This window comes from Microtus oregoni, unplaced genomic scaffold (genome assembly GCF_018167655.1).
Source record: "Microtus oregoni isolate MIOR12 unplaced genomic scaffold, Mior012 000055F_ref0000237, whole genome shotgun sequence".
In the NCBI taxonomy this organism is placed as follows: Eukaryota; Metazoa; Chordata; class Mammalia; order Rodentia; family Cricetidae; genus Microtus; species Microtus oregoni.
The window spans coordinates 10,121,166-10,147,239 of NW_024543831.1; the positions used below are offsets into that span (position 1 = coordinate 10,121,166).

The 26,074-nt window shown below is 37.9% G+C and overlaps 1 protein-coding gene across 2 annotated transcripts in view; it reads right to left on the reverse strand.

Annotated features, from left to right (window-relative positions):
- The window catches only part of Ddx10 (DEAD-box helicase 10), a 154,694-nt gene that overhangs the window by 35,284 nt on the left and 93,336 nt on the right, over positions 1–26,074 (reverse strand). For both annotated transcript variants that reach the window (XM_041638558.1, XM_041638557.1), the window contains exon 16: positions 23,351–23,407. In XM_041638558.1, the coding sequence (XP_041494492.1) occupies positions 23,351–23,407 (57 nt within the window). The remainder of the gene's footprint in view (positions 1–23,350; positions 23,408–26,074) is intronic.

Genomic DNA, 26,074 nt, shown 5'->3' on the forward strand with positions numbered 1-26,074 from the left:
ACAACAACCTGACTCTGAACTGATTGTTTACTCTAGCTTACGGAGGATGGAATGCTTCTACTGCAATTTTCTTCCCATACTTCACAGTAAGCAGACCTGATATTCAATTCTCTGACAGGAAGTAAAAACATTGAGCAGAAAAATTCAATCACTTGTATGTAGTAAGGAAGCCACTTGTTTGTCCCTGCCTCCCAGCCACGAAATAAACACTCAGAAAACCGTATTATTTAAATCACTGCTTGGCCCATTAGCTCTAGCTTCTTATTGGCTAACTCTTACATCTTAATTTAACCCATTTGTATTAATTTGTATATCATCACGAGGTCATAGCCTACTAGCAAAGTTTTAGCATGCCTATCTCCAAGGGATCGTCTGTGGTAATAGGGGCGGCGGGGCTGCGTTCCCAGCACCCCGGCCGCCTGCTCGGCTAGCTTTTGCCCCAAAATAATTACACAGACACTGTATTCTTTTAAGCACTGCTTGGCCCTTTAGCTCTAGCACTTACAGGCTAATTCTCACATCCCGATCAACCCATCTCTAATAATCTGTGAGAACCGGTCTTACCGGGAAGATTCTAGCCTAGTCCATCCTGGGTCGGAGCTTCATGCCGGGAGCGGGGCATGGCGTCTCTCTCAGGCCTCTGCTCCCTAGAGGAGAGCTGTCAAGTCTCTGAGCTCACTTCCTCTTCCTCCCAGCATTTTGTTCTGTTTACTCCTCCCACCTATCCTCTAACCAATAAAATGGGCCAGGGCAGTGCCTTTATTAGCCAATGACCTTCCTCCATCAATCGTCTCTCCTCTCTGCCTTCTTTCTCGCAGCATTCCATCCTGTCTTCCCCGCCTACCTAAGTTCTGCCCTATCACAGGCCAAGGAAGTTTCTTTATTCATTGACCAATAAAAGCAACACATAGACAGAAGGACCTCCCACACCACTTGTAGATAAAAGGGTTTGATCTTAAAGGGCAGTCTACCAGAAGATTAAACAGCTCCAAATACCACAAAACAAACACATAACACACTTTAAGCCTGGCAATAGAGATTAAGGTGCTTGTCATCAAGCCTGTGACCTAAATTCAATCCATAGGACTCAAAAGCTAGAGGGAAAACATCAATCATCACAGATTATCCTCTAGACCATGCCAAACTCATACATAAATAATTTAATTTTACAGGGTCAACTTACATTATTGAATTGAAAGAATTAACACAATCCAAACAATAATCCTATTGGAAAGACCAAGAAGGCTTGTCACAGTGTGTGTAGTTGTCTCTAATTTACATGCAATGCATCCAAGTCACCAAACTGGTCCATAACAAAAACTTTTACAAAGACAACCATCCTGGGGAAGGCAGTCATAAAGTTTAACAGCCACTCCAACCTGAAGAGGAAGGGGGAAACTGCTATCAAGCTACAGGATCACAATTATTCATGGGGCTTTCTGGAGGACAAAATAAAAACCCAGAATCCTTTTGTTGCTGTACAATTTGTGTTCACAAAGCATGTGGTACACTGGGAGTTTAAAGAGTGTTTCAAAGGTGCGTGAAGTGGAGTTTTAAACAGTTCCCGCAGTATGACTAAGAGAAAGCAAAAATAGCACATAAGACTCCATCTAAAAATACAGACTAGTGATAAAAATAATTTTTGCTGTGTTAGTAGACAAAACAAATATTATTTTAACTAATAGAACAAAAATACAAGGACATTATTAGAACAATTCTACAACAGAAAAAAAAAATCAACTCTCCCAGAAATATAGCTGGGAAATAGCTAGCTTTAGGTCTTCAAAACTTTGGTTTTATCTTTGTCTGGAATCTCGGCAGATCTCTAAAAACAGACTAGTTAGAAAATCTCATTCAGTTACTAGCATATATTTTTCTCACTGATGAGAGATAAGAGATGTGAAATTTGTGAATTTACCTGGTATATAACCTGTAAAACTCATTTGATGAGGAGGAAAAACAACTCCCAGATACGATATGGTGATAACAGAAATGTACCTATGAAATACTCCCACCCAACACTCCACAAAAAAACAAGAAAAAATAAAACTGAGCCCTTAACAATGAATTAATCAAACGACGAAATGGATAAGACCAAAACTATATAATTACGCCTATTTAGTGTTGTTACAGCTTAGATCTGAGTGTTCTCCATACTCTCGTGTATAACAACTTGCTTTTCTAGCCTGAAATGCTGTTACTGAGAGACAGGACATAAGGGACAGAAGTTAGGTCACTAGGACATGCCCTTAAAAGGATGTAGAGACCTGGTCCATTCTTTTCTTTCACTGCTTCCCAGCTACCATGAGGCAGTCTCCTCTGTTAGCCTGTCACCCTGAGATGCCATGTCAACTCCTCAAGCAACAGGACCAAGTGAAAGTGGAACTGTAAAGCCCTAAGCCAACATAAATCTTTCCTTAAGTTGATGATTTTGCTGGGTATTTTGTCATAGAAAATAATAACACGAGTATGACTGAGTAAATTATTAGATTCAATCCATCATGAAAGGAGTAGTTCAGGGAGAACATGTGCCTAGCATATATAAGGCCTCAACTCTGCCAAACTGAAAAAAAAACAAACAAACAAAAAAAAAAACCAAAACTATCTTGGGCTCTGGATTTGTCTTAAGAAACTGTTAAAGTATTTGTAACTTATAAATTACCAATCTAATATTTAACAGAGGCTCTGTTACCTCTATGAACAAAAATTGGAGACCATACAAATGTTGAGGACATTATGTGATCTAGAACATGTAACAGTTTTCAGTTGTGCTAAGACAGTTGCACAGGTAGGGGACCAGGTAGGAAAGTTCCAGATCTTCACTCACCATCTCTAAATCTAACCCCCAGGGTACATCCCCAGCACCTTAGCAGGCTGCCTGCTGTGGCCTCTCCTCATTCTCTATTCCCAGTCCAAGGGGACTAAGCAAGTCCTGAAAAACCCTGCTTTCATTCCTCTGGTGAACTCCCTAAGGCCATTTCCCATTCCCCATTCCTAAGTGTCAGCTCACAATACCTAGAAATACATTTTACCTGGAATTTTTCTGGTATCCTGTCAGCAGCCACTCCTGGCAGGACACCAGAAGCATTCCCTACTAAGCAACTCATAGCTACCACCCTCTCCTAAGAACCAGAAAGGGCAACAGAAACCAAGGAACAAAACACTCACCAAACAAGACCAGATTATCAGCACCTAGAATTACAATCTTCTCAAACCCAGATGCTGAGACACTGGAGTAAAAGCACAATCAATAACAGCCAAGACAATATATCTCCTCTAGAGCTCAACAGACCTACTACAGCAGGCAATGAGAAACACAACACAGATGAGGTACAAGACAAGGAAAATAGTTCTTATAAATATGATGGAGGTTCTTAAAGAGGAAATGAATAAATCCCTCAATGAAAACACAAACAGGAAGTGAAAACAAGAACTCCAAAGGCAAGCCTCATCAGCAGAGTGCAAGAGACGAAGATAGATAAAATCTCAGGCAGTGAAGACACACACACACACACACACACACACACACGCAGTGAAGACACACACACGCAGTGAAGACACACACACACACACACACACACACACACACAAACACACAAAAGAAAAAACAGAGAAAGAAATAGTATCCTTTTAGACCACCACGGATTAAAGCTGGATATTAACAACAGAAGCAACAGGAAGCTTACAAACTCATGGAAACTGACTAACTTGCCTACTGCAAAAAAATGGTAATGACAGAAATTAAAGACTTTTTAGAATTAAATAAAACTGAATACACAACTAATTCAACCTTATACTGGGGTTTTAAGAGGCAAGTTCATAGCACTAAGCACCTATATAAAAAAAGTTGGAGAGACCTCATTCTAGTAAGTTATCAGCACACCTGAAAGCTCTAGAATAAAAAGAAAGCACAGCCAAAAGGAATAGACAGCAAGAATTAACCAAACTCAGAGATGAAATCAATAAAATAGAAACAAACACAAAAAAAACCAATACAAAACAATCAATGAAAAGAGTTTGTTCTTTGAGGTAGATCATAATCGATCTACTCCAAGATCCAGCTATACTACTCTTGGCCACATTTTCAAAGGATGCTTCGTCTCACCATAGAGACGCTCACTCCACCATGTTCGCTGCTGCTGTATTTGTAATAGCCAGAAACGGGAAACAGCCTACATTTCTGACAGCAGATGAATAGATAAAGAAAACGTTGTACATTTACACAATGGAATATCATTCATCTATTTAAAAAACATGCAATCATGAAATTCACAGATAAATACAACTAGGGGGAAGAAAAAGATCCTGAGTGAGATAACCCAGATCCAGAAAGACAAATATGGTACATACATACATATTTGCTTATATGTGGATATTGGCTGTTAAGTTAATATAACCAAGATACAATTCATAAAAACCACAGAGTAGTTTTATGTAAGAAAATAAGGGGAGGGAGTAGATATATCTCCTAGAAAGGGAAAAAAAGAACAGATGATATGACTAGATGGGGGGCTGAAAAGGCAACATCAAGTGGGAAGAAAAGGAAGGGAAGGGCAAGGTAGGGAACATGGGGAGAGGCAGCTAAAATTAAGCATCACTTGAGTGGTAGCATGGAAACAAAACAGTAGAAGCTTCCTAAAATAAAGTCATATATGAACACAATCTAAAGGAAATCATCAAATGACAGGGTGACAGAGCCCCAAGTAGACATCATTCGTTACTAAATAAAGCTTCCAGTACCAGGAATGGGTTACATCTAATTGAGTTGTTGGGCAAAGGGGTCCTACAGGAACCCCCAAACAACTTAGGCTGTTGCCAAGGCTATAAGTTGATCTCCACAAACTGCCAGTAATGCTACACTGCTGAAGACAACACCTACACAATTTATTGAGCATGGAGAAGTTGATTTGGCACCTACATAGGGAGGGCCTTCACCCTAAGTACTGGGAGTAACACAGGAAGGTCCTCTGCAGGCACTAGGAAAGGAAAAACATAAACACCAACCCAGCCACAAACCCTCTGCTCTACAGTGACATCCTGCATGCAAGGTGTGATAGTGCAATAGTGGAACAAAGCTTGTGGGAGTGACCAACCTATGCCTGATTTGACTTACAGCCCACTCCACAAGACAGACCCACACCCAATATTGCTTGGGTCACCAAGAACCTGAGACTACCTACAGAGCCCCGGAACCTAGGGTAGAGCCAGGAACTACTGACCTACTAAAAGAACACAGCATAAATGAATCCTAACGTCATTCTGCTGCACTCACCCAGCAGTGCTTGCTCTGCCATCATCAGAAGAGCTTCCTCCTCTATCAGATGGAACAAATGCTGAGACTCAATGCCAGACAGCATGAAGAGTGAAAAACCTTGGAATACGATTTACTTGGAATTGATGTTATACAGCCTGTATTTTGATGAAACTATAAGGACATCTAAACTTTTTTACAAAACAGGTATATTGTGAACTAAACAACTAAAATATGTTCTTAATTAAACAAAATGCAGAGGCAATGTATATATTAAATGTATCTAAGTTTTATTTTTTTTTGGGTGGAGTGGGGCTCAATCATTTAACATCTTCAGGTAGATGTTTTATGAAAGGAATTCAAGATTCTTTACGGGGAGGGTGATTCAGAACACAAAAAAAGTTGTTCAAAGGGCAATATACTCAGGGAAATAAAAGCTTTCTGAGATGGAACATCAGTATAGTTGATAGAACAAAAGGAATCATATACAGAGAAGAAGAACCAGACCTTAGTGATACTCTCCTCTGTAAACAGGTATCCTGTGGTTCATAGGGTTTATCAGCAACAACAACACCACCAACAACAAAAAACAACTATCAACTATCAGGTACCATGAGTCTGGAGATCGGAGTGCACAGTGAAGAGAACAAAAGGAAAAATTCTACCTTTTCTTCCTTATTAACTATGGTTCTTGAGGAAACTAAGACAATATTCTTTATAGACATGCTATTCAGGAACAAAATGTCAAAATTTCCTCAAATCTGACCTCTAGACTATAAAACATTGTTTATATTTATATATTAAATATTGCCTAATTGTTTTTACAGAACATAAAGATTCCTTTAATAAAAATAATATTTATTCCAACTTAAGCATCAAAACAAAAATGCTAACACAGAATAACAATTCTAAATCTGCCGACTCTCCATGGAATCATAAAAGAACTATAAAGCATTGTGTATTTAGGGTAATTTAATTAAGAATTATGCCCATTTTTTGCCCGGCAATCTTGTCTACTTACAATATCCAGGAGGATAACTGTATGTTTTACTTTGGGTTCACCTTCTTATTTAGCTTCTCTAGGATCATGAATTACAGGCTCAATGTCCTTTATTTATGGCTAGAAACCAATTATGAGTGAGTACATCCCATGTTCCTCTTTTTGGGTCTGGCTTACCTCACTCAGGATAGTGTTTTCTATTTCCATCCATTTGCATGCAAAATTCAAGATGTCATTGTTTTTTACCGCTGAGTAGTACTCTAATATGTATATATTCTACACTTTCTTCATCCATTCTTCCATTGAAGGGTATCTAGGCTGTTTCCAGGTTCTGGCTATTACAAATAATACTGCTATGAACATAGTTGAACAAATGCTTTTGTCATATGATAGAGCATCTCTTGGGTATATTCCCAAGAGTGGTATTGCTGGGTCCTGGGGTAGGTTGATCCCGAATTTCCTGAGAAATCGCCACACTGATTTCCAAAGTGGTTGCACAAGTTTGCATTTTCACCAGCAATGGATGAGGGTACCCCTTACTCCACAACCTCTCAAGCAAAGGAATGGAGGTGGTGTGGGATGGGAGAAAGGGGAGATGGGGAGAGAAAAGTGAGAAGGGGAGAATGGGAAGAACTTGGAGGAAAGGGATGGATGGAATAAAGGAAGGGTAGATATGGGAGCAGGGAAGTATATATCTTAATTAAGGGAGCCAACTTTAGAGTTGGCAAGAGACTTGACCCTAGAGGGGTTCCCAGGTGTCCAGGGAGATATCCCCAGCTAGTTCCTTGGGCAGTTGAGGAGAGGGAGCCTGAAATGGCCCTACGCTATAGTCATACTGATGAATATCTTGCATATCATCATAGAACCTTCATCTGGCGATCGAAGAAGATAGAGACAGAGACCCACATTGGAGCACCGGACTGTGCTTCCATGGTGGAGCAGAAGGAGGGAGAACATGAGCAAGGAAGTCAGGGGTGCACCCACACATTGAGACAATGGGGCTGATCTATTGGGAATTCACCAAGGCCAGCTGGGCTGGGTCTAAAAAAGCATGGAATAAAACTGGACTCTCTGAACATGGAGAACAATGAGGGCTGATGAGAAGCCAAGAACAATGGCACTGGGTTTTGATCCTACTGCATGAACTGGCTTTGTGGGAGCCTAGGCTGTTTGGATGCTCACCTTCTCAGACCTGGATGGAGGGGGAAGGACCTTGGACTTCCCACAGGGCAGGGAATCCTGACTGCTCTTCGGGTTGGAGGAGGAGGGGGAGGGGAACAGGGGAGGGGTAGGCAGGGAGTAGGCAGAAATTTTTAATAATAATAATAATAATAATAATAATAAAGAATTATGCCCATGACATTTACCCTATTGATGGAGGAAGGTCATTGGCTAATAAAGGAACTGCCCTGGCCCATTTTATTGGTTAGAGGATAGGTGGGAGGAGTAAACAGAACAGAACGCTGGGAGGAAGAGGAAGTGAGCTCAGTCTCGACAGCTCTCCTCCCTGGAGCAGACGCCTCAGAGAGAGACGCCATGCCCCGCTCCTGGGATGAAGCTCTGACCCAGGATGGACTAGGCTAAATCTTCCTGGTAAGCGCACCTTGGGGTGCCATACACAGATGATTAGAAATGGGCTAAATTAATATGTGAGAATTAGCCTAGAAGAGAATGGGCCAAGCAGTGTTTAAATGAATACAGTTTGTGTGTTGTTATTTCGGGCATAAGCTAGCCGTGAGGGCGGCCGGGTGCCGGGGACGCAGTCCCGCCGCCCCTATTACTTCACCCTATAAACATTTTCTCGCAGATTCCATTTCAGGCTTCCATCTGAGCAGTGTCTCTTACTTGTAAATCAAAACAGTCCAGATTTAATAAGAACATTTTTCAAGTTTTTCTAAGACTTTTATATACTATGAGAGCACAAACAATTAAAAAAAGGAATGGGAGAATGAAAATAAATTGGAAGGACATGACTCAAAAAATGGGAGGAAAAGGGACTAAGGAAAATTAGCATCTATATTTAAGAAAATATTTCATTTCCATTAAAAAGACAACTGTAAAAACGTTGCTGATATTCCATCAAATTCACAGACACACACAAGCACATAGAGACCACAATAAACTCAGAGGTTCTTCTAAAAGAAACAGAATTATGGTGTCAGAAATAAAAGAAGTCAATTGAGAAGCTAACACACTGAAGCAAAATGGACTCACATTTCTACTGTCAAAACAAGTTTGTTTTACAAATCAAGCCAGGGAGAATATTATCTTAACACGTTCCTGGGTTGTTTGTTTGTTTACATATTTAGGTTTTTCAAGGCAGGGTTTCTCTGTAGCTTTGGAGCCTGACCTAGAACTCACTCTGTAGACCAGGTTGGCCTGGAAATGATAAGAGACATAGAAATCTGCCTTCCTCTATCTCCTGAGTGTTGGGATTAAAGGCATGCATCACTACCACCTGGCTTCAGTTTATTTTACATGCTATATTTCTATCTTTCTACCCCTATACTAACTCTTAGAGTAGTAATTTTAAAGGATTAAGGAATTGCTTACTCCAATTTGCTTCCTTCTGAAAAAGCCACACAGTGAAGAAATAGCTTATTTTATAGAAAATAGAACACAATTATAATAAAAAGTATTCAAAGTAAGTAACTACCTGATGAATAAATAATTTATATAAATTTAAACTGATTCTGACTGCAATTAGTCACCAATCTGATTCATCTGCTGTTGATATAACATTTTACTGGTATTCTATATCCATGAGAAACATTTGACAAGATGAGTTTCAAAGAATACACAGTATAAAAGGATGAATCAAAATACCCAAAAGAGATTAAAATACCATAATAGATGTCATTTTGGTAAATTACTACTCACATGACAACCACTTGTCAACTTAGGGTCCTCAGTACTATTAAAACTCTTTGATATAACAAGGGGGAGATATCAATGCTACCAATGCTTGACTTCTTTGTTTTTTACTACTTTACAAGACTAGTAAGGAAGGAGTTGATGAAACAAAGAAGTTGCCATTTATCTTAAGTTCTAGAAAAGGGAGGAAAGGAGTATTTTCCATCCTCTGTGCTGCTATGACAAGTACAGGAAAGAGCACTGCAAAGCAAAAGAGATGAATAGAACATAATAAGATATTATACCAAAGTCTCATTTCCTACCAACAGAAGAAGCTTAGGTGTTTTAGATTTCTAAGCCCCACAGCAGGTTAAATAGATGGCATTTCTGGGTGATACAACTAAGGTGATGATATAGCCCTGGTTTGCCCACAATCAGTGGTCCTGTTATAATTATTGACTAAACTCCCTTTTCTTCTCCAAAGTGTTGTTTATATGGTTACTCTAAACAACAATGGAAATTACCCACGATGTGTAACATCTTTTCTACGGGGTAGGGAGCATGCTCAGCTTACCCAGCAGAGACGCCTATAGTCACTTCTGCTGGTGTGCAGTAACAGCACTGCCATCCCTCACCCCTTTCATCACATTTAGTTTTAACTCTTCATTCTCCAGATGACACGAGTACATCTCCAAAGTTATGACCGTTTAAAACATAGTTCCATATAATCTGGAAATTTCTGTTTTTCACAGTAAAATCAAGAAAATTTAACAGGCAATGTTCCTGCTACAATTAATACTTACTATTTACTGGGCACCACCCTATGTTACATGCTACAAATCAAAGAATTATTCAGTAATTAGAACAGTCTCATTTCACAAGATGACTCCTTAGAGCCAAGAGCTTTGTTGGAGGTTTAAATTAAGATGCAAGGCATACTGGAATTACTGTCTTGTGAATAAAGTGGCTGGGGTTTTTTGTTGCAAATTTTTTACTGTAGCTCACTCCCCTTGTGTTACAAATTTGGGAATTAAATTCCCACAGTTCAGAGATGTTTAATCATTTACTGAGTAGTATCTTTCATATGCTTTTCAGATTTACTGATTACATTCCCCTGGCTATTTGTGAAAACAGTTTCCACTGCCAAAACTTTTGTTCCTCTATCCTATATAAATGCAGGGATCTGCCTTCCTGCAATTACCTTTATTGACACGCAATTGGTCAGTGTTTAGGGTTCAAGCAAAAGCATTCCATTTAAAATATTCCCAGAGAGCCAAGGATGTAGAATTACTACTTGCCCAAAGCTGTTAACTCATACTTGTTCAGATAGATAGAAAAAATAAGCATGCCCTTGGTTTTACCTCACTTATACAAAAGGAAGGCAATGACCCCAAAGTAACCTTGCATTAAAAGATCCCTAAGTCCTCACACTCACCTTCACCTCAGTTTACTGATGATATCAAGGTTGAATTTAGACATATTGAGATTCTCACTTAAAATACAAATAGAGATGCCATATTGGCAACTGGTTTTAGTTTTTAAAGTTAGACCTTCTAATGAACAATTCCCTGTAATTATGGAAATTACTGTTTTCACAGTAAAATAAAGTAAATAAAATAGAATACAGTTTTCAAAGAAGGAATCTAGCCAGACGTGTCCAACATGTGGCCCACAGGTTACAGGGACTCTACAGAAGCTATGATTTAGCTCAACCCATTCACAGATGCCAATGCCATATCACAGTATTGAAATGTAAGACACCCCATTAGATAACTTCTTATTGGCTTGGATGATTTACTAAAATAGAATTAGAAAAATTTGACCCAATTATCTAAGTGTGAAAACACTGAAAATGACTACCAGATTTCTAGGCGGGGACACATAAATGATGTTAAGAGTTCTTGAACTTCAGCCTTCTCCTAAAATATACCCACGCTACCAGAATTCTCTACAATGAGGGTAAAAATATTAACTGTCAAGATGTCTGTAAAAATATTTTAACAGGTTTAGCGTATTTCATAAAAAGTATTTTAGAAAATAGCATAACTATTAAACTTTTCATATAAAAATTCTGACAAAATTAAAGAATTTCAAACAACTGAGATTTTATGATCTATACATACATTTAAGTACTTCTTAATTTTGATATACACATTGATGATCCACAGTCTATTCAGAATGAAATTTAGGGCAATGTTTATACTTTAAGTGACCTTCATTAGGGTAGCAGACCCACAAAATAAATGCTAATAAAAACTTTCTCAATAAAAATATGTGATAAAATATGTCAAACAGGAAGATTCAGGAACATCAAATGTATTATTCTAAAAGATTCCTCTGACATTTAAATATTAGTATTTTCAGATTTGAACATGAAATAATGAAAAAATGCTTTCCCAATTCATCTCACTTACTATAAGGAAATTGAGAAAGTATTTTTCACTGTTTAACGTTGACATAGTTCATAAATTCCAGGAAACCATACCATTCCTGGGTAGATCCTCCACGAAATCTAGGTCAACATGCAATAGAGATAATTGTGCAATTCATGTTTATTTAAGTACTATTTATAGCAGTTAAGTTACAGAATTAAGCTGAATATTCATTAATAAATTACTAGATAAAGAAAATGGGATATAAATAATATTTTATCTAGTCATAAAAGTATGAAATTATGCTGCATGCAAAAATGAAACATGAATGAAACTCAAGGTCATCATGCTAAATGAAATAAGTCAGGCTCATAAAGACAAATTTCTTCCAATTCACTGTTAGTTCCTCAAGAACAGGTTTAATTCTGTCCTGTCATTATCAGAACTAACACATTATAGGCACTTCAAGAGTAAAAATAGTGAATCCTGTGAGGATTATCCTACCACCCTAAATTATATTCTTCCTAAAACCCTAAGGCATCCCCCATAAATTATTCTGAATCATCTCAACTCTGCATCTAACAGCCTCTATTATTCATCAAATTCTTTAGCTTTGTTTCCTGTTATCCCTTTTGCCTGCCAGTAAAATCTGGTAGTCTATATTCTCCAAATTATCATGTTCTCCAAAAACCCTAAGAAAGTCAAACAAATATTCTACACTGTGATGACTGTAGTTTTCTTCCACATTCTAACTACTGCTGAAGACGCTGTGTAGAGTAAACCCACACACCTGCAAATGTAATGTAGAATGGTCTGAAAGAATATAAAAGTGATAGAAGACACTTTCTACCTGACAGATAAGAAAGGAATTAGAGCTGTGGACCTGAAAGGGATACTGCAAGGCATCTATCTGGTCTAGAGCACCTGAGTCATGGCAGTTGCGAGATTAATTCAATGCCGTGGTGACCTACTGCTAACACTAAAAACAGAGACCAGAATCTCAGGCCATTAGATCTATCAGGCTAGCCTCGGTTTTGTATAAGCCACGAAAGGGTACTTTTACCAGTGTTATTACTCTCAGGGCTTTCTCTTTCCTCTAATACTAAAATGAACATGCAAGATTCACATATTCTCAACATGGAAAAGCCAAATTCTGATTGTCCTCATATTTTCCAATGCTCTGGGCAATATCTTTTCATTGCTTATATTGGTTTTGCATGCTGTGTGAAGGTTTACAGGTCAAGAACAAGAGGTGCTGGCCTGCATGCAATCAAGTACCATGAACCACAACTAGAACTGGGCATGCTGAGTCTGAACTGATTGAGTTTAGTGAGGAGGCGAGTAGGCCTGCTTTTCGTCCTGCCCGGCTCCTGCATGGTTAGCTTTATACCCAAAATAACAACACACAAAATGTATTCTTTTAAACACTACTTGGCCCATTAGCTCTAGCCTCTTACTGGCTAATTCTCACATCTTGATTAACCCATTTCTAATAATCTGTGTAGCACCACGAGATGGTGGCTTACCAGGAAGGATCTTAACCTGCTTCCAACTTGGAGAGGAGAACTATAGCGTCTGCCTCACTGCCTTCTTCCTCCCAGCATTCTGTTCTGTCTTTTCCGCCTACCTATGTTCTGACCTATCAGGCCAAGCAGTTTTCTTTATTAATTAACCAATGAAACAACAGATAGATAGAAGACCCACCTACATCAATCGAGGGTACACTTACCCTCACATAGACAATCTCCTATAGAAGCATAAGGTGAACCAAAATGAACTTCTCAAGACTTTATAATACCACAGGTTATAATGCAAAATATATATATAAGCAAATTTGGACTTGGATCTCTGGCTCTTAGTGGGGATGGTGGTAGTGTCTTAATTATATATATGCACACTACATAAATGCATGCAAATAAGCCTTCTGCCTAATAGTGAGATAGGAGGGAAGGTGCTGGATGGCTGAAGCATCTTCCGGCTATTTAGTGACGGCATGTTCCAGCTTTCATTGATCCTGGGTATCTCAGAACAACCTTATCATAAAGACATCCAGCACCTTTTTAATAATGCTGACAGCAATAATTCACATTTTAAAAAGTGATTCAAAGCTCACACTATAGATATATAATCCTCACAAGAGTTCTGGAAGGCTGACGATGCAGGCTGCATTGCTGTTACTATAGAAGAGGAAACCAGGGTTCAGGAGATATGACCTGGAACACAATACTTATTGGCAGAAATAAACTTCCAAACCTCTTCCTCTTCTGAGAGCTACTCAGGAACCTGGCAATTACTGATTAAGGGAGACCATAACCTATGATCTGAAATCACAACGCAGAAGAACTCATAACATGGGCATTCTCATCCATTCTAATCTTCCCACCTTTGCTTAGAGAATATTTGATTTTCTCTTCTTTGTTTTTCTCAAAGGAGCACTACAAAATACCAACTACTACCAGTTGTACTGAGAAGGGCAAAAAATTAAGGGTAGACTTTAGGAAGCAAAGGCCCACTAGCAGTCATGTTTACAATTTCCATACCAATTGTGTTCTTTAAAAAAATTTCAATGAGGCTGAGAATGAAATGTGCCTGTAATGAGGGGGAGATGACGAATACAGGCTAAAATCAAGACGGGTAAAGTAAAACACTCAATCCTAGATTTACTAGTAATCATTCCCAGTCCAAAGCAGATAATCATTCTGATTACTGATAAAGGGAACTTTAAGATCATGCATATACTATTTTGCAGCATTTTCCAAGCTACAGAACCACAAGGGTATACTTTTCCTATATGAGAGAAATAATTGTATAAATTTTAGGAGGTTCTTGGAACATGGGCTACTCAATATTATGTATTTGAAGAATATAAATTATTAACTTTTTTAGAGTATTCATTTAAACGTTCTTTTTAGGGGCTATTCTTATTACTTATGAGTTATTAATAATATCTTATATTCAAAACTCTCCAAACATAAACATCTGAACTAAAAATACTTACAGACATCTAATCTATCTCTTCATTTTCAAAAAAGTAAAATCTTGGGGCTGAGAGATGGCTCAGAGGTTAAGGGCACTGCCTGCTCTTCCAAAGGTCCTGAGTTCAATTCCCAGCAACCACATGGTGGCTCACAACCATCTGTAATGAGATCTGGTGCCCTCTTCTGGCCTGCAGGCATACACGCAGAAAGAATACTGTATACCTAATAAATAAATAAATATTTTTAAAAAAATAAAGAAATAAATAAAATCTTATTTGAAGTATTTGTGTGGTAGTTAATCTTGATTTTCACTAAGGAAACAAATTTCTGGGGATATCTATAAGAAATTCTCTAGATTAGGTTAAATGAAGTAAGAAAACCTACCCTAAATGTGAGTGGTAGCACTCAATGAGGTAGGGCCCAGGACTAAATAACACCGGAGAAAACAATCTAAGTATGAACATTTTGTTTCAGTTTCTTGACTGAGGAAGATACAATGTGACCAGCTGCCTCGAGGACCTGCTGCTATGGCTTCCTTCCTCACCACAATGGACTATACCCTCAAACCATGAGCCAAAATAAACTCCTCCTTCTTTATGTTGTTCTTGCCAGATACTGTGCTACAGTAATGAGAAAGGTAACAAATACAATGTTCATTTAGGAACATGCACAAAGTAAGCATTCACAAGCACATTACTAACTGACCAGATCAGAAACCAAGATCCATGGAAACCTCCCACATTACCTTGCCTTCTCAGTGGCAATACTCCTCCTTCCCCCACAAAACAGTCCTGAATCCTAACTATGAACTCAAACATTAGTTTTGCTTTGAGAAAGACTTTACATAAATGGAGTACTATATATTAACTCTCTGACTTATTTCACTCAATTTATATTTGTGAAATTTGTTCCTGTTCCTCTACAGCAATGATAGATATGTAATATCTCAGTGTATGAAAACACTATAATTTACTTACTCTATAATTTGGGTAACTTCCAATGTTTGATGGTTGTAACTAGTGTTGCTATGTGATAAGACAGATGTTGTAGTGAGGAGCGGCTGTAGGCTGCGTTCCCGCCCAGCTCCGCGCGGCTAGCTTTATCCAAAATAATTATATGGAAATTGTATTTTTTTGAACATTGTTTGGCCCATTAGCTTTAGCCTCTTATTGGCTAATTTTTACATCTAGATTAACCCATTTTTAATGAGTGTTGCACCACGAGGTGTGACTTACCAGGAAAGATCTTAACCTGTGTCTGTGTCAGATGGGAGAATCATGGCGACTGCCTGACTCGGCTTCTTTCTCCCAGCATTCTGTTCTGTCTACTCCGCCTATCTAAGCTGCTGTCCTATCAAAAGGGCCAAGGCAGTTTCTTTATTAACCAATAGACATATGACCCTGCTCCATCAAGATGTGGTATAAGCATGTATGCATTTCTTTAGTTCTATGCCTAGTCAGAAAGCGTGGCACACTGCACAGGCAAACATTCACTTTACCAGAGACTACCAACATTTCTCCAGAATGACTGCATTAATAAGGAAAAGTAAAGTTTAGGGAACTAGAACCATTTGACATGTAAATCATCAATGGTTTAGAAGAAGAACAGAGGTAAACTCAGGGACTCATTTGACTACTCACTCCTCAACACTCTGGATACTGCCCAAAGCAATACAAGTAGGATTTGTTAAAGTAAAAAATCTCAAGAGACAAAACAGATAAAACTCCTGAACAAGCCGAAAAGATCTTTGTTGAGTCCTAAGATGTTTCATCCCACCAATTAAATGTAATCTAGTCCAAGTCAGATAATTAGACTTCTTGATTCAAACTTCAACAGTTGAAGAACAATAATATTTCCACTTATTTCATAAGCTTATTGTTCAAGTATGATAATCTTGATGAAAGTGTTTGAAAGGCTAAAACATTCCAGTTGATGTAAAACATCTATACCAACATGTCATACAAATAACAAATTCAAGAGTTCTCTTCAAGTAAAGAAACCTTTCAATCCTGAAATACACCAATTACAAAAAACATGGAAAAGAAAAAAAATCTTCATAAAACATTACTGAGACCTGTCAATATCTTTTCCCCAAAGCAAGAAAATACACCAAAAATGAATCATTTATAGTTGATTTTAGTTTCCAAGTATTTTTATCTATAATTTCTTAGAAGGTCAAAAAGAAAAAAACATAGAAAATAAATAAACGCACAAAATACCATGTCAGAAAGAAAAAAACGAATTTTTCTTAGAGACATAATTACTTGCAGGGAGAAATTTCTCTAGTTACTAACTTTAGAGTCTTTGGGGCACTAGTTTATAGTGCTCTCCTAAAAAGTCTTTACGGCTTACAAGGAAGAAACAATAAAGCTTTGTCACTCTATAGCCCACATGTAACAAAGAGCAAGAAATGTATCCCCAAATGTCTTTTCCACAAACCTGTAGTAGATCCCATAAATTCTTAAAAATAGAAAATCATTTACCCTTATCACCCACCTCCAAAACGAATGACTTTGAATAATCACTACAAAGCTATGCTCAGTACTTCTTTTGATGAGAGATCAGTTCTCTCCCCTCCCCCCCCGTGTGTGTGTGTGTGTGTGTGTGTGTGTGTGTGTGTGTGTCGGATTCTATTAGGAATACAGATATTTCTGTTTATATACCATATAACTGTAAGCTTTGTACTGAATACTAAAAGCTATTCCTGCATTTTAATTGTCAATAAACCCAAACTATAGTACACTCAGGTGTCATTTAACATCACTGGGTGATTATTTCTGACCAAATAAAATATTCTGCAGATATCTATTAGGTCCATTTGAGATAGTCTATGATTTGATTTTGGAGGATTACATTTTGTTATTGATTTTAGGTTTGGATGACCTATCTATAAAAGTATATATATATAAATATATACATTGAAATCATCCACTATTACTATATCAGGAACTATATCAGACCTTTTATACACTCATTGTTTGTTTTATGAAATATTCACTGATGTGGGAGTGATTTCTTTCTAATCTGTTGCTTCCATTGGTTAATTAATAAACTGCCTAGGTCCATTTGATAGGCCAACCCTTAGGTGGGTGGAGTAAACAGAACAGAATGCTGGGAGAAAGAAGCTGAGTCAGTGAGTCGCCATGATTCTCCAACACAGACGCAGGTTAAGATCTTCCCTGGTAAGCCACCTCATGGGTTACACAGATTATTAAAAATGTGTTAGATCAATATGTAAGAGCTAGCCAATAAGAGGCTGGAACTAATGGGCCAGGCAGTGTTTAAAAGAATACAGTTTCCGTGTAATTATTTTGGGTATAAAGCTAGACGTGCGGGCAGCCAGGTGCCAGGAACATAGCCCGCCACTCATATTACAATTCACTATTCACAGCACATGTAATATCATCTTGCTGAATAAACTACTTTTGAGTAATTTTGCTTTGAAATTTATGAAGTATCAGAATAGCCATGCCAGCTTTGTTTTCAGTTTCCATTGTCTTCTTGAAAATTAAGCCTGGTGCCTATGGGAGTCAGAAGAAGACCTCATAGCCCTGAAACTGTAGTTACAGACGGTCTGTAAACCGCCATGCAGGGGACGAACACTGAACTTGAGGCCTCTGTGACAAGTGCTCTTAAGGAGCCATCTCTCCAGGCCCCATTTCCTACTTCTTTTGGTTTCTCATTCCAATTTCCTTGATGAATTTTTTTCCTTCCATAGTTGTAACTATTTTGATTCATATTGCTGAAGCTCCATGTTTTTTCTGCTTTTTCTTCTACTGATGAATATCCATTCGCTTGTATCTATTTTTAAGTAACTCACTGATCATTCTTATTCAGAAACTTGCAATCTCCACCCAGCACTACTTCTTTCAGTACCTTTGAATTACGAAGTTGAAAAGCTATGGTATTTTGGAGAAGTCATGTTGCTTTGTTGTTCATGCTTTTGTTTCTACAGTAAATCTGCACAACTGTTGGCTTGGATATTTCTTATGACTTTATTTAGGGAACCTTAAAAAAACAAGGTCTTGTGTAATCAGGTTGGTCTCAAATTCATTATGTAGCTGAGAATGACTCTGAACCCCTGATTCTCCCAACACTACTGGAATTAAAGGCATTCACAACTACATTCATCTCTTTGGGAAATTTACTGACTGAGCAGACTACGCTTGAAAGAAAAAAAAAACTAAAACAAAAATTTTACATGTAATACAGTAAAACTACTTTGTCATTTAGAGAAGCAAAAATACCTCGTTCCAATATACTCAGTTACTAATATAGACAGTACCTTAAAATGAGTGATTTATTTCTAAGTGAATGCTCTAAAAACCTTGTACAAAAAAAGGAAGCATCATAATCCCCTTCCCCCCCACACACACACACTGATTACACTTTATAGAAGTTTTTTTTTTTCTGGGTCTTTGAAAATTGGAAACTGCCAGCCAATCATATATATGGTGGGGGTTAGAGGGTGTAAATTTGAATATGCCTCTGTAATATTGGCCTGTTTGGCAAGTCTGTGGGGTATTGTCTTGATTAATGACGATATGGAAGAGCCAGATCATTTTGGGAGGGATAACCCCTGGGTAGGTGATCCTGGGTTGTATAAAAAAAGCAGGCAGACCATGAGGAGTAAACCAGTAAGCAGTGTTCCTCCATGGCATCTGCATCAGTTTTTGTCTCCAGGTTTCTGACTTGAGTTTCTGCCCTGACTTCCTTCAAAATGCCCTACAGCTGTAAGCTGCAATAAACCCTTTCCTTCCCAAGTTGCTTTTAGTCATAGCCTCCATCACAGCAGCAGAAACCGAACTAAGAGACCAGCTCTTTTCTATGGCATATGTTGGTGTTTGCATTTGACAGGTGTTATAATGCCAGTCAGACTATTTTCATGTTAATAGTTTCTCTGATATGTCAAGGGCCTCTGGTGGCCACATTTAGCTTTGCAGTCTCTGGGCTAGACAGGTTAACTCACCCTGCCCAAACTCCCAAACTCATAATCCCTGGGGTTGCTACTGTTCAAGCTGAGGGTGTTTCCCAACTGTGTTGGGAATATAGGAAGCAAACACAGGCACTGAGATGTGTACAGGTACAGGGCCTTTTCTCATACTTTCAAGACACCCTAAGTATTCATCATGCTGCCAGAGTGACAGCCCTGTAAACGAAATGCAGGTGGCCGGAGCTTCAGAGTCAGGAAGATACGGCTGCAAAGGCTGGTCTCTGAGTTCGGGCTCAGGCCCATCTCTTGACCACTACTGTCAGTTGATGAGCTCTGCTCGAGTGTGGAGAAACTTCTCCCTATGTACTTTCTGTCTGAGCTGAGTCTGCTGCTGCATGCACTGTCTCGTTCTTAGTAAATCTTTTTCTTTCTCCTCAGCTCTTCCTGCTTTTTTATTTCTTCCATAATATTCCTCTCTACCCCTGCCTTTTATTTAACCTTTTTTCTCCTCTATTTCCTGCTTTTATTTGCCTTTACCTGCTGGGTAAACTATTCTTAAGACCACCATTGTCAGCCAGGAGGTGGTGGCTCATGCCTTTAATCCCATATCTCTGTGAGTTCGAGGCCAGCCTGGTCTACAAGAGCTAGTTCCAGGACAAGCTCCAAAGCTAGAGAGAAACCATGTCTTGGGTAAAAACAAAACAAAACATTATTGTCAAGTAAACTAAGCATCCCAACAACAAAACTAGAAAGATTTATAATGCTTATAGAACTTCAACCTCAAAATGTATGAATTGTTTTAAATTTCAACATGTTACTTTCCAGTGTTAGTCCAAGGGGCTCTTTTTGTTCCTTTATCACCAATTCCTATTTCATCAGTATCACACTTCTACTTAAGAAATTCTACTTCCTTTTAAAAATTACCAGAGCCCTGAGAAATATGAAGATGCATCTCAAGTTTTCACACTGCTTGTCTTTTTCTTTATATAAATGAAAAACTCCTCCCAGCCATCAGATATTACAGTTAGCACATGTGACCAGCCACCAGAGCAACAGGAAACCTAGCTAAACAATGAGATAGGGCTGTATATCCCATACAGCTTGTCATAACTCCAGAACCGACGTACTCTGTTGATCACCACAACAACTATCATTTTGTTAGATTAAACAGAAGCAGTCCTGTTGTTCAGTACTAGGAAACTTGTCATACGTAAAAGATCTATATCTTGGGTCAGTAAAATGCTCAATGGGTAAAGATGTTTGACAAGTGTAACAATCTGGTTCAATCCAGAACCCACGTGGTAGAAGGAGAGAACGCCAGCAACTTGTCCTCTGACCTTCACATATGTGTGCACACACACGCACACAGACACCAATAAAATAAATATATATGTAATTTTAAAAATCTGTATCTCCCAAATCACTAACTTTTGGGTACTCGGGAAGTCATCATGATAATTTGGCTCTCATATTCTTCTTTCAACAGACTAGAGATAAAAACTTGTTCAAAATAATATTATCAAGTTTCTGAGAGATTCACTATACTTTCATTTTACCACAGTATACTGGGGAATGTGAGAAACATGGTTATCAAGTACCATTCAGTCCTGTAGCAACACCACTCAAAGGAGAAGGCTCTGGGTTTCTCAACTATTCACAGTGACTGAAAGTGGTTACTAAGGGTCCTGGCTGATCAGAAGAATTCATCACTGGCACAGCCTTCCCCCTTTACTTATGCTCACTCGGCACAGTCCTCATGGCTGTAAAATGTCTTCTCCTGACAAGAAAGCCTCTCCTTTCCTGGTTGTCAAAAAAAAAAAAAAAAAAACCACAGGAAAAACATAAAAAAGAAGAAAGGCGGGTCTTCACCAGAAAGTTCACATTTGAGATCAGCTTTAAAAGAAAATCTATTTTTTTTTTTTTTTTTTTTTTTGGTTTTTCGAGACAGGGTTTCTCTGAGGCTTTGGAGCCTGTCCTGGAACTAGCTGTGTAGACCAGGCTGGCCTCGAACTCACAGAGATCCGCCTGCCTCTGCCTCCCGAGTGCTGGGATTAAAGGCGTGCGCCACCATCGCCCGGCTAAAAGAAAATCTTAACAGGAGGCTATAAGTCGACTTCCACAACAGAAATAGGATCAAAACAAAACACAGACAACATCTATAGAGGGATTAAAGAAAAGGAATCCAGAAGCAGGCTAATAAGTGAAAATAATTCCTTAAAATTCAGTCAATTATGAAACACCAAGCACACGGCATCAATACATATAAAAAATAAACCATACTAAGTAGTCTTCTCTCAAGACTCAAGGGAAATTATTTCCAAGACAAGAACCTTATCTACCCTCAATACCCAAACCTGAAAATGTCCAAGTTCCTATACTTTAAATCATGCCAGAGTTATAATGCCCAATACTACGTAAGCTGTACGTAATTTTGAAATTCTTTTTGTAAAAACAATGACAAAGGCTGAAGAGATGGCTCAGTGGTTATAAGACTTTACTCTGCCATGGAACCCGATTCAGTTCTCAGCACCCACATCAGGTGGCTCCAACTCCAGGAGACCTGACCTCCACAGACACCTACACGCAAGTGCACATCCCTCCACACCACCACCACAAACAAGTACATCAACAAAAATAAAATCTTTAAAACACTAATGAAAAAAATCTGTCCATGTTCATTACAGATGCAGGGTTAACCACACTTCTGGTCTACAGACAGAAAACTCTAAGATAGGGAGCCCACAAATACAAAGATGGGCTCTACATACAAATGTAAAAACAAAGGAAGAAGTAACATGACTTTCTTTCCTATGTGGAAATGAAGGCTTCTTAGTAAAACAAAATGGGTTTATTTTAACACTGAACACGAAGTACACATAATGCCGACTGTTTTCATCAAGGGTAAGATTTTCTTTTTTACTTGTATTTATCCAGTACATTTCCAATGATCCAGTTTCCAGGCCATGACACTTTAACCTTGCATGATAAACATATGCAGAAGCCTGAATAGTCAGGCTGCACATTCTAGAGCTTTCATTTCAGACACGTCTGCAGAGAGTGCTCTTTAATAGTGAACCAACGCAGTCTTTTCCTCTTACACTATAGTGTAGCTGCTTCCCACTTCAAAACTACAACTAGAGTGATCATCTAAGTGTTATGGCCAGTATGGGAGGGGGCGGGACAAAGAACGTTGTGTTATGGGTTTACTCAAGAGAATCAGATCTTTGCTAACTGCCAAGAAAAAAAAAAATCATGGCTAGTCAGACAAAGCACATACAGCAAGAGAAATGGCATTCAGTATTTGGCCCTGGGTCTAGGAAATCATTTCTACTAAATGTCCTCAGAAGGCAGGAGCTGAAACTGCCTCAGTGTTAAGCATGCCATATTAAAGAACATAGCTGTATATGGACAGTGCTTATAACTTTACATACATATTCCAGGGAAACTATACAGTAAAGCCTACAGAATGTTTCATCTAGATTTTTAAAGGTGAAGTGAAGCAACCAATGTTCTCACAGTAATCTATTATCCAATTATCCAACTGAGCACAAATGAGCTATATTTTTAGTCTAAAAATGACAGGTATGCTAATCCTGCCAGAGTTGGCCCTCAAAGCCAATTGTCTTCTGTATTTAATAGAAAAGGTGGTCAGGAGTCAAGCAATCCAGATTGCAAACTAGCATTTTTAATATTTTATAAAGAAAAACAAATAAATGAGAAAGTAAACAATAGGCCACAAGGGCTCAAACCCAACTAGACCTGAATACCCTGATATAAAAATGAAGATAAAAATAAATGGAAATGGAAAGTAAGGATTTAAATTAATTTCAATATTACAAAAGATTGCAAGTTCTCTTTGTCAAATACCTTAGCTGACGTATTTTTTGAAAAACAAAAACAAAATTAAGATATGAAGATCCTAACTGAAACACACACACACACACACATCACACACCTCCTTACCTTAGTTTGTCTTTTGTTGGCTTCTCTTCTGGCTTCTCTTTCTTTTAGCCGTCTTTCCTACAGGAAGAGAAAGTAAATTAGAGGCATGACTCCTAGATATTAAGTGCTAAGCAACACACACGGTCTTCAATTTTACTTTGTAAAGCAAACTGAGGGCAATACTTCACATTTCTTTTTCAACATATATTTACAGAATACCTACAATGGAACTGGCATAACAATTCTTAATTAGTAAATAGGAATCATTCATCAGGAATCATGCATCAATTCCATCATTACACACAACATAATTTTTAGTTACTTACAATTTCATGCTCAGAGTAAAAGGAAAAAATTTGAAGCATGTATTGAATAATATACATTATATTATAATAATGTTTAATAATATACATTGGATAATATAATTACATACAGGTTGTAAATACAATGTCTAATATATGACTGGTGTACAACTAATGCCACCTACTAGAACAAAAGGAAAGAAAAATACACTCATGATTGTTCCCCTTGTTCTCAGGGATATAGTCTGATAATGAATAATGGAATTCCATATATATCTTGACAAGGCTTATAGAATTCTTTATGATAAAGGGTTGGGGAAGGCTATGTTCTAAATGGATAATAAATACTAATTAATACCAAAAGGTAGTAATGGAGCTTTTAGATGCAGTTTAAATAGTTTCTAATTGTACAACAGATGAAATCTATAGAAAACAAAAACTGAGGAAACTAGCTTCTAAGGGAAACTATAAAGCCTCAGAATCACACGGCTACTAGGCACGTATCAGATGGCTCATGCTGATCACTGCGTCACTGTTCCTGTGATTAATTAATTAATTAATTACTCCTTTGCTTCTCTGACCTACACACACAACTATACTAGCAAGATCACTACAATTATAAAACAACATTCTAGATTATTTGGAAGCTCTAGAAATCAAAGTCAAAGGAACAAAGCGGTGAGATGAAGAAAAAACTCAGAAAGACTGATTTGCATATTATCACGAGTTCACAGTTATAAACAGACTAATCTCAGCAATGGTTTCTGTGTGCCAAGTCTACAGAGCTTTCCTACATGTGCTAGTAGAAAGAAAAATATTTAAAGAATTTAAAGATATGATTTTAGAAGTTTAGAAGAAAACACAATTTGTGAGGGCACCCAACCGAAGCACTAGTTCATATCAAATTCTACCCTTGAACAGCATATGGTGACTCGTGTCTGTGAGCTCAACAGAGATGACTCAGCAGGACAGGAAGTCTAGGCCAGCCATCCTATACATGGCCATCTCAGACAAGCAACCAGCCCTCCCCCACACAAGCACACAGCTGTCACTGACCTGCTTCCTAGTGGGAATAAAAGGAGTAACAAGGTTTCTAGGGGTTTGCAGAGGGAGAAAAGGGAAACAGATACAGTTTCTAAACATCTTATACCAAAACTTTTATACAGTTAGTACCAGTCACTAATTCTTTGACCAGCATCAGACTAAAATACAACAGAATGAAGGAATATTAAAGAAAAAATTTAAAAATTCCTGCTAATTTTCTAGTTTGCAAGATGTCTTAGCTTGTAGATATATGTATTTGTAATTTTGTCTTTTTTTCTCCCTAAATAACACGACAATATAGTATTATTAGCTACCCAAAAAGTATTTCTAACCTAAAGAACATTAAAACAACAATATACTCTATAATATTCAATAATATTCTAAATGGTTTAAGTTTTTCTGCTTAACTTAAACCTATAGCTACATTAGACATTCAATAACTACAACGTGAATAAAAACTATTATATTTTCATAAAAATGTCTGTCTATTTGCATGTTACTATTACCGTTATTTTCTTGACAAAAGTAGTAACTCTAAATTATCAGAATGTGCTAGGCAATTTGCATATGTCACTTTTAAAGACTGCATCAGGACTTGTGAGCTAAATTCCCTCCTAATTTTATATGTGAAAAGATGGGCAATCAATATAATTAGGTCACTTGACTTAAGGCATAAATACAGTGAGTGATGTGCCTAAGACTCTCCTGCATCTGTGAAAACCTGCGTCAATTCTGGCACTTTACTGTTGCACACTCCTTCACTGTTTACCTTGTAGGGTCATATACCATGTCTTCTCTTACCATTATGTACAAATGCTACTGTTTTATTAATAATCAAGTATTTTTATTTCAACATTATTTTCTCCTGACAATATTTTATGTACTTAATTCTTGTCAGGCCCTTTATTCAAAAGAAACAAATAATTTACAATTATGACCACACAAATTTTTATCTTAATTATTCAATAATCTGCCTTTCCCTATCTGAAAAAAATGGACCAGGTGGTGGTGGCATACACCTTTAATCTCAGCACTTGGGAGGCAGAAGCAGGAAGATCTCTGAGTTCGAGTCTGGTCTACAGAGCAAACAGAGCAAGTTCCAGGACAGCCAGGACTACATAGAGAAACCCAGCCTCAAAAATAAAGGACCTGAAAATGAACTTCAAAGTTGCATTGATGTGTTTGCATGAGAAAAACCCTGATCATTGGGCCTTTGATCAAGCTATAGTATCTATAACAGAAAAATATGTACTGTCAGCAAATCTCAAAAATTATTCCATTACTTTTCCTAGATTTTATTCTATTTTATTAATATTTGGTTTGCTTTTAATTATGTGTATATGAATGTGTTGGGCTGGAGGGTAGGTGCACGTAGTCAAGGAGCCTACAGAAAGAACCC